This window comes from Carassius auratus, chromosome 34 (genome assembly GCF_003368295.1).
Source record: "Carassius auratus strain Wakin chromosome 34, ASM336829v1, whole genome shotgun sequence".
NCBI classification, from domain to species: domain Eukaryota; kingdom Metazoa; phylum Chordata; class Actinopteri; order Cypriniformes; family Cyprinidae; genus Carassius; species Carassius auratus.
This window is the reverse complement of record NC_039276.1, coordinates 16,330,063-16,340,189: the sequence shown is the minus strand read 5'-3', so window position 1 is coordinate 16,340,189 and position 10,127 is coordinate 16,330,063. Positions and strand designations below refer to the sequence as shown.

At 37.6% G+C, this 10,127-nt stretch overlaps 2 protein-coding genes across 2 annotated transcripts in view; one reads left to right on the top strand and one right to left on the bottom strand.

Annotated features, from left to right (window-relative positions):
• Positions 1-170: 170 nt before the first annotated feature.
• Positions 171-6,260, bottom strand: acmsd (aminocarboxymuconate semialdehyde decarboxylase). The gene is made up of 10 exons (XM_026218247.1): positions 6,076-6,260; positions 5,436-5,480; positions 4,213-4,309; positions 3,967-4,016; positions 3,510-3,746; positions 3,271-3,364; positions 2,969-3,064; positions 2,626-2,798; positions 706-804; positions 171-601 (listed from the first exon to the last, which is right to left on the bottom strand). The coding sequence occupies exons 1-10, from the start codon at positions 6,130-6,132 to the stop codon at positions 539-541; spliced, it is 1,011 nt and encodes a 336-aa protein (XP_026074032.1). The 5' UTR covers positions 6,133-6,260; the 3' UTR covers positions 171-538.
• Positions 6,261-7,559: 1,299 nt separating this feature from the next.
• The window catches only part of LOC113053322 (transmembrane protein 163-like), a 31,478-nt gene continuing 28,910 nt past the window's right edge, over positions 7,560-10,127 (top strand). Inside the window, exon 1 of the mRNA XM_026218244.1 lies at positions 7,560-7,941. Coding sequence (XP_026074029.1) covers positions 7,752-7,941 — 190 coding nt within the window. The 5' untranslated portion in view covers positions 7,560-7,751. The remainder of the gene's footprint in view (positions 7,942-10,127) is intronic.

The following is a 10,127-nucleotide window of genomic DNA, read 5'->3' as shown; positions in this document are numbered from 1 at the left end:
TTCTGCTGGGAACTGTAGTTTAATTTCGCTCATAGCTTTCTTCGCTTATATTGTTTAGTATGAAGGAGAATTTTAGAATGTTATGCGTGTACAAATACCAGTTGCTTTGAGTAATACTTTAATGTTTTATTGAAATCCTTTTGAGTTAATTATTAAAAGCAAACATCATATTTTTGTATCACCTGGCAGATGTTTATTTGTAGGTGTATGAATAAAATATAGCATATTATTTGTGGTTTAACAAATTAACTTAATGCCATAATTATAATTTAAAATAATTATTTTAAACAATTATTTGTAACCATTTAACAAACCTTTTCTTTTTTTAATGGGAAAGAAAACATTTTTTAGAGAACTGTAGATCTGATTGTCTAACACAAGATTCAAAATTAGAATCTGAAAATAAAATAAAAATAGACAGAAGGGTGTCATCCTTAATTGAATATAAATCAATAATAATAATAAAAAGTACAAATCAAGTAAGGTTTAGTTCTCATGATCCAGTTCTCTGATAACTTGTGACACACTGAGGGATCAGTCACTCAAACTGTTTTCTTGACAGTCCTAAAAATTCCAGAGCATTCCCAGCAAGCAGTTTATCCTAAACAAAAGGGTAAAATAATGATAAGCTGTAAAGTGACAAGCACAGTGTATTTGCAATTTGATGTTTAAAATAAAACCTGTGTTCAGATAGATAGATCTTACCTTTAGCAAACTATCAAACTCATCCATGGATTCAATCAGTGCACCTGGCTCCAGTTCCCCCAGTGGAAATGGGTAATCTGTGCCTAGCATCACTTTATCCTGCAAAAATCACAATACCAAAAATATTTGAAAATTCTCAGAGATGTATTTACAGTCTTGTTCAAAATAATAGCAGTACAATGTGACTAACCAGAATAATCAAGGTTTTTCGTATATTTTTTTATTGCTACGTGGCAAACAAGTTACCAGTAGGTTCAGTAGATTCTCAGAAAACAAATGAGACCCAGCATTCATGATATGCACGCTCTTAAGGCTGTGCAATTGGGCAATTAGTTGAATTAGTTGAAAGGGGTGTGTTCAAAAAAATAGCAGTGTGGCATTCAATCACTGAGGTCATCAATTTTGTGAAGAAACAGGTGTGAATCAGGTGGCCCCTATTTAAGGATGAAGCCAACACTTGTTGAACATGCATTTGAAAGCTGAGGAAAATGGGTCGTTCAAGACATTGTTCAGAAGAACAGCGTACTTTGATTAAAAAGTTGATTAGAGAGGGGAAAACCTATAAAGAGGTGCAAAAAATGATAGGCTGTTCAGCTAAAATGATCTCCAATGCCTTAAAATGGAGAGCAAAACCAGAGAGACGTGGAAGAAAACTGAAGACAACCATCAAAATGGATAGAAGAATAACCAGAATGGCAAAGGCTCAGCAAATGATCACCTCCAGGATGATCAAAGACAGTCTGGAGTTACCTGTAAGTACTGTGACAGTTAGAAGACGTCTGTGTGAAGCTAATCTATTTTCAAGAATCCCCCGCAAAGTCCCTCTGTTAAAAAAAAGGCATGTGCAGAAGAGGTTACAATTTGCCAAAGAACACATCAACTGGCCTAAAGAGAAATGGAGGAACATTTTGTGGACTGATGAGAGTAAAATTGTTCTTTTTGGGTCCAAGGGCCACAGGCAGTTTGTGAGACGACCCCCAAACTCTGAATTCAAGCCACAGTACACAGTGAAGACAGTGAAGCATGGAGGTGCAAGCATCATGAAATGGGCATGTTTCTCCTACTATGGTGTTGGGCCTATTTATCGCATACCAGGGATCATGGATCAGTTTGCATATGTTAAAATACTTGAAGAGGTCATGTTGCCCTATGCTGAAGAGGACATGCCCTTGAAATGGTTGTTTCAACAAGACAATGACCCAAAACACACTAGTAAACGGGCAAAGTCTTGGTTCCAAACCAACAAAATTAATGTTATGGAGTGGCCAGCCCAATCTCCAGACCTTAATCCAATTGAGAACTTGTGGGGTGATATCAAAAATGCTGTTTCTGAAGCAAAACCAAGAAATGTGAATGAATTGTGGAATGTTGTTAAAGAACCATGGAGTGGAATAACAGCTGAGAGGTGCCACAAGTTGGTTGACTCCATGCCACACAGATGTCAAGCAGTTTTAAAAAACTGTGGTCATACAACTAAATATTAGTTTAGTGATTCACAGGATTGCTAAATCCCAGAAAAAAAAATGTTTGTACAAAATAGTTTTGAGTTTGTACAGTCAAAGGTAGACACTGCTATTTTTTTGAACACACCCCTTTCAACGAATTGCCCAATTGCACAGCCTTAAGAGCGTGCATATCATGAATGCTGGGTCTTGTTTGTTTTCTGACAATCTACTGAACCTACTGGTAACTTGTTTGCCACGTAGCAATAAAAAATATACTAAAAACCTTGATTATTCTGGTTAGTCACATTGTACTGCTATTATTTTGAACAAGACTGTACATATATTGCTGCACACTTTTTATTACCAGAACAGAAAGTTGCTGCACATGAAACATCTAGATTTGCTATTTCATCACTTAGAGTTCAATTAGGTAGCTCATTATATATACTGTTGATATACAAATTAAAATAACTACCTTTCCTATGACTTCCATTAATAACTTCAGTGAAAGTGGATCATGCACTAGAGAATCGGTATAGAAAGATCCTGAGTATTTGCGTGGGTTGATCTGGTTGTCGATCGCACAAAGATCAGGTCTCACTTTAAAGCCATGCTCAATTCTGCCGATAGTGTATGGGAAAGCACCACCTAGAACCCAAAGTGTGATACCACATCCCTCAAGACAAATCCCTCAAGACAAATCATCCCACATCTCTCAAAAAAAAAAATCATCATATTTCAAGGTTATTTCTAACGTTGTATTGCTCTCCACAAAAATGCTACCTTTATTATCTAAAAAATAATATGAATATTTTTACCTCCATGAGCAAAGCAGACCTTAAGTTTGGGAAATCTTTCAAAAACACCTCCAAAAATCATGGAACAAATTGCCATTGTAGTCTCTGCTGGCATACCTGTCAAAAAGTGGAGCCAAACAAAGATTATGACATACTGTACAATACAAATTTTCCACAAAAACACAAAAGTATTTAAAAACATGACATAAAAGTGTATATTAATAAAAAAAATTGCAATCAGATGTGTAATTTACTAATCAGAATCTGATATTAAATATATAAAGCTGTTGGATATCACATGCAAGACATTCAGTCAAACCCACCAACTAACCAGGGCAGCCAGTATTTTGCCATTCTACCATCTGTTTGCATGTCCCATGGATGCACAAATATTGAGCAGTTGAGTTCCTCAGCGGCCTGTAGTAAGAGGCAAAATATTGATAATAATATTTCTGGTTTAAAATGCCTTACAAACTAACACAAAGCTGAATGATTACTTGAAAAAGAGACCAAATACTTTAGTGTGACTGTGGGATGGTTTACTAAAAACAAATGGACTTACAGCATAAACAGGATATAGCTCTGGAGCATTGAGGTCCCATGTGTTTATATGAGAGCCAATTTGCACTCCAGGGAATCTGAGCTGATTCACACACCGTCTCATCTCCTGTACTGCCAGATCAGGGGCCTGCATGGGCAGAGTACCCAGCCCAACGAAACGCTTTGGATATTGCTTCACTGTAGCAGCCAGATCATCATTCAATATCCCACACAGGTCCAGAGTGTCATGGGGTTTGGCCTTAAGAAATGCAGTGGAACATCAAAAAGAATATTGAGGTAAAACTGGTGAGTGTCTATATATAGCACCGTAAGGTACCAGTACCAGTATACCTTAAGGTCTCTAAAGTGTATATATTAGAACCATTTGACCAACACAATGAAAAACTGTCCCATTTATTTCTGAGAGTGACTGAGAGTGTCACTTAAATTCTCATTTTAATTTTCATGTTACACCTTACCCAGTAACTGAACATCACAGGCACAGTGGAAAGAGCCTGTACTGTCACCCCTGAAAAATGAAAACAAATCTCTGTAATAAATATATAACAATTAAATAAAATTGAACTGGTCTGCAGATAATATACAAATAATTTAAATAAGAATTTTAAATGTAAAACTTGTTTATTTATTAGATAAATGATTATCTGAAAACAAAACCACAAAACATTTTCCTTGAGAAATAGCTACTGATGTACTGTCTTTACCATGTTTGTCCATATCCCGGATCCGAGCCTCCGCATCCCAGCAGTTCTCCTGAATAACTCTGAACAATTTTCCATCCTTCATCATTTTAGCTTCACCCTGGTACACACAAACCCATGGTGTTTTTTTGTTGTTGTGTTTTTTACATGAAAAATGCAGCCACATGACAAATTGTGTTTTCAACCACTTGGTGGCAGTGGAGAGCAAGGTCAAATAAATACAGTTCCTCGATGGAGTGAGTGGACCTTAGATCGAAAGGAGGTGCAAAGTTTTTAGCATGACAAGCACATTTTACATCAGCAATCAATGTTCATCTGCAGTTCAGAGAATACGAATTTAATTTCAGAGTGGTAAATTATGATGAAAATATTTGTTACAATTATCTTTATTGCAGTCATTCAGTCTATCTTCCTGTTTACTTATTATAAGGTAAATTATGTATTAGGCACAGCTGAAGTCTGTGTGGGTGTGTTTATATATGCAGCAGTCCTATCGTTGTGCTCAAGGTGAACATTTCAATCTGATATTTTACTGAAGCTAAACCCCATGTGGAGCTCTACAGCTGCTCAGACAGGGAGTGTAGGGAAGGCCTGCTGTCCTCTTTTTCCACACACACAAGCGCTCCTGAGTATCCTGACGATATTCTCAAGAATGTGTGCTTTCTTAGAAGTCTTGCTCATTTGGTTTGAATAGAAAAGCAGTGGAGCCTGACGAAGAATTAATGCAAAAAACTGGGCTGCTACAGGGACTCACAGCAAAATGTTTTAATGAGCAGTGCATTATTCGTATGTTTGAGTGTTTCTGTTGTAGAGTTCTTCCTGTTGCACCAAAGAACAGAATAAGCTGAGCATCTGAGTAGACCAGAAACCACCTGAGACACAAGCTAAAGTGCAGTACAGAACAATCCAATTACTCTCAAGGACTGCAGGTAGAGGCTAGCAGGTGCTTTAGCATCCTCCTGCTCTGAGTGGAGGATCAGATCTGTCTCTGCTGCCCGCTCATTCCTCATGGGGGTCGTAACATACTCTCACACACTCACACTTTCTCTCTGGAAGAGCTTGAGAGAGATCATGCCAGCTACTGTAGATCTAATGCCAAGCATGCAGAACCCTTTCCGCCCAGCTGGTGTTCTTCCACCATCGTCACACTAAATTGCAGACTCAGCTGATTTTCTCCATGAGCAATGATCAGGTGTGTAAAGGGTGTATTAGATTGTTAAACTTACTTTGCAGTGATGGTGGAGCTGAATGAATCCACCATATCCATATCTCTGTGAAACATGAAGAGAACGCTAAGGTGAATTTTAAGATGTCATTTTACATTATAACATTACACTTTTACTACGGCAATATAAATAAATAAATTTATATACTTTAATGTTAAATAAACTTATTTTATTTGCATGCTGAGACACGAGAAATGATTGATAGAGTCTTCCTCAGCTCGCTCAGATAAGCAAGCAATAAAGGTCAGGGTTGGTGATCAAACCCTTTCATTAATGTTTAACAGATGTACACATTTTAAGAGTTAACCTGAAGTAGCTATAGTGTCTTGTTGAACACTTTTAGCACTGAAAAGACCATTTTTGGTTTAGCCGTTAACATCTACATCTGATAATCTAAAACCGGACATGCAGATTTTTCTTTATATTTAGACATTTTCTGTATATTAAATGCTGGGGAAAAGAGTACAAATGTACAGCTGACCGAAATACATCAAAATCCAATTTCCTAGCCTGTTTATATCAGCAAGGCAATGTCCAAGTGAAACAATGTAAAAATGCTGACAAATATAAACCAGGTAATCTTGGGTTACCTATGATGACACATTATTTAAAGAAAACGTTCATATCTTAAGCAACCTACCTGTTTCAGGTCGGGCCATTCTTTTGGTAAAATATGATTATGAATATCAATCTTCATGCTGCTGACATTAAGAGCTCAAATAGTTGCCCTGAAGATTTGACAGACTTGTTAATGTAATGTTCACCCCTCCTGCAGTTGTTAATGTTCAGCAGTGTGTGAAACAGAAAACAAACATTCCAACCCCGTCCTGTCTTTTGAAATGGCCCAATGAAAACCCCCTGAGAAGAGGCACACCAAGCAGTACTAGTTTTTTTTTTGTGACTAGTCTGCATGAATTCGTATACATTTTTATGAATTGACTGAACAAAAGTACGTATTTGTAACTTATGCAATGGAAGACTTTTGGTTAAAACCATTGGTAAAAAAAAAGAATAAACGCAAAAATAAGGTTTAAAAATGTACAAGAAGAGACCGCTGCTGGTAATAAATATTTTGACGGGTGTTTCAACGAATTCAGGAAATATCTGCCTTGATCGCCTCTATTTACTTCACATCCTGCACAACAGTGTCCTCTAGCGGTTGCTGCAGGCAGGGCGCCAGACGCTACAGGCGGGAATCTTAAAATATGTAAACTATAAATAGAGATAAATCAGTTAACGTAACAGAAAAATGTTACTTTTAAGAAAACGGCTTAATTAAATTTTATTTAGTCTATGCACATCTTTTTTCGTTTGAGAGAGAGAGAGAGAGAGAGAGAGAGAAAGAGAGAGAGCATAAGGGGCATCATTAATTGGGCTGGTTCAATTCTTAGTCAAAAAAATAATAAAATCTAAAATTTTCGTAAGACCGACCCTCGTAGGCTATGCGTAGATAAACCTGCGCGCATCCAATTCTGTTTGTGAATTTCAGTTTGCTTTAGCTCTAGATAGAATGAAGTAATACGCTGGTGGAGTGGGTTTACTTGTAGAGTTAACAAAAGTTATGTTATGTGCGATGATGGAACGCCAAAAATCTCTCGAACCATGCTGATGATCACTCGAAGCGGGTTTCTTTATCTAGTGAGGAAATGGAAACCCCGGACTGGATCATGAGCCAAAAAGATTTCAGAAATGTTTGAGCAGGGGATGTGGCTTAATTCGTTATATTTGATTGTTTTGGAAGTTGAATCAATAGCCAATAAGCGCGACCACTTTAATGAAATTTAAATTTTGGGCAAAAAAAAGGCCCCTTTCCATTATCAGTAGTTTAGAGATATCACCCTTCACACAGAAACCACTTTCAAAACCAAGCAGCTTTTTTTTTGGTTAACTCATATATGTGACCAAACCCATTTTGGGTTAAATTTGTCATCTGACTGAAGGACAGCTATTTGTGAAATGACTTTGACACCTGACAAGATCGTTTCTTAAGGCAGCACTGTGCTTTATCGCCTAAGATCAGATGATGTGCAAAAGTCAAGATATGTTGAAACTAGAAAGCGACACTATCGACTCATCCCCATGTCAAATTACAGTTTGGTTGGCTGCAGTTCTTGCGCTCGGATTGGAGTTGTTCTCGGTGGGAGGGTGGAGTTGGGTGGGGGTCCGTTGCTGATGCTGGGCAGATTGCGTTTATCTCCGCATCTCTGCTCCGCTACCCTTAATGCTGCCACTGGATGGCTGCGCGTCGCGGTTCGACGGGAGATATCATATATTGAGTGCTTCATTTGATTTCAGAAAAGAAGAAAGCAAACAAACATGACAGACAGTACCACTTCTGATCCGTGCCCTGTTCCCAATCCGACTATTGTGGACCCGTCGGCTGTACGAAACGGACAATGCGCCGTTGCCCAGGATCCGAACCTACCCAAAAGAGGGAGCCAGGACGATCCTTTCGATGTGGACCGGGACCAGGAGATGAAAATCACAGATAGCGTTGAGGGCCAAGGTAAACACACCTCATCTCTTTAACATACAACAGATCTAGCTGTACTTTTCCTATAGTTGTTTCTGAAATGCACTTAAAACACAATGTACTTCTTCAAAGTAATTTATTTGGGGTATGTTGTGAATAAGACTAAAATGCAGGAGAAGGTTGCAGTTCAGTGGCGCACGCAGGCGCTCTAGAAGCTATTAATAATTCAGGTGAGCACAAAACACACAGTTTAAGTTAAGAAACAGACCAGAGACTAAACAGCCTTTCTTGAGTTGCACATTTTTAGGAGTATAATTTAACAAAATACATTTAGATTTTAGATGAATAGATGGACATTGTTTATTATATCAAATATTTTGTTTCAATGGAGCAGCTTCATTTGTTTCATTTCAGTTTCGTCACGTCGCTCTCTGTATGTCGCATTGATTCTGCTTCACCACAGAGCGGTGTTTCATGTTTGAAAAAAAAGAAGAAAAAAGAAGAAAAAAAGATTGTTTTGTGATTCTGCGATGGTATCACATATTGTTTATATGTTATTATCATTAACATTGTTACTATATAAAGTCAACATTGCTGTCAGCAGTCTGACTCTGCATGTGTGTATTCGGAGCGATTTTCTCCAGTCTATTACCATTGGAATAGTGTGTGTGTCTGTGTGTGTGTGTGTGTGTGTTTTTGTGACATATCAGAACACAACTTTGTATAATGACATGGGTATGACATTTTTCAAAACACTTATAAACCATAAAGAATGAGTTTTTTTGAGAAAGTAAAAATGCACTAAGTTTCCTGTGAGGGTTAGGGTTAGCTGTAGGGTTGGTGAAGGGCGATAGAATATACAGTTTCTACATTATAAAAACCATTACGACTATGGGATATCCCCACTTTTCACAAAAACAAACGTGTGTGTGTGAGTCTGTGTGTTTTAATTAAATATGTGACAATTATTGGACAATCTTTTTCAGTTGCAGTCGACTTAGACATTCATAAGCTCTTATTAACCTGTACATGATTGCAAAACAAGACTCTTACCATTTGGAGGGAACAGATGTTATAGTTTACAATCTGGCCATGATGGTTATGCCCCCACTGTAAAAGACTAGAAACTTTGTGTCTGCTAGTACTCAAACTGAATCTGACTCGCACCTCCAGGTGAGCTGTTTAGAGGAGCATCTGATCTCATATCAGAACTTCTGCTCTAGAAGCAGCATTCTCTGCACCTGCTGGATCTGAGTGTGGCTGTATGATGTAGCACCCTCTTGTGCAATCAGTTTGAGCCGCTGAATAATTCATAAGACCCTTCAGTTCTCCACTGGTGAAATTGTGGGGGCATTAGAATGAGAATAAACACAAATTAACGATGTAGCAGAAACAGGAGTTTTAGTTAAAAATAGCAGTCTGTTGTTTACATTCTGAGTGCTTGGATTATTTATGTATTTTGAAAATTCATGATAGTCTACTATTTTGGTATAATGTACTTCAGATAAACCCCACCCTAACTGGCACATAATATAATACAGTCTGTGGTTAGTAATTTTAAAAGAATTGCAGTTACCAGCAGTGTCAGCCAAAAGAATGGACAGATAGTTTAGAATAAAACTGGCATTTATTGCCTTCAGTAAATTCTTGGCACATAAAGCAAGTATAAACTTCAGGCTGCCATGGCCAATTGGCACTGCTGTCTTTGACTTAAAAAAAAAAAAAAAAAGATTTTTTGTGGTACAAAAGGGTAGTTGCAGTTGATTATTAAACAAAATAAAGCATTTTTATATATTTATTAATTTAATTTGGACATGCAGCTGCCTTGTCCCAAATAATGCATATGTTTTAAAGAGAAAAATATCCTGTATTTCTAAGTTACATCATTAATGCCAAAGTGGCTTAATTCCACTTACAGCTTTTCCTACAAGTTAAAGAAAAGGCAAATCTTTTAGCCGATGTTCTTTAAGCCATTAAGAGGAATGTTTCCCTCGCTTTCATGCAAACCCTATTAAGCATGGAAGAAATGCTGGGTCATGTGGATGTCCTGCTTCCACATGATTAGCAGACAGACGGAGTGGGGGCAAGACATTTATGTTGAGTTTCGGCTCATTTTATGTGCCTGTAGTCTAGAGTTTGCATGGTAAAGTTAGGGTTAGGGTTAGGGTTAGTACAAACTGAGCAAACTCACTGTGTGTTAAGGTTTTTGTAACAGATCT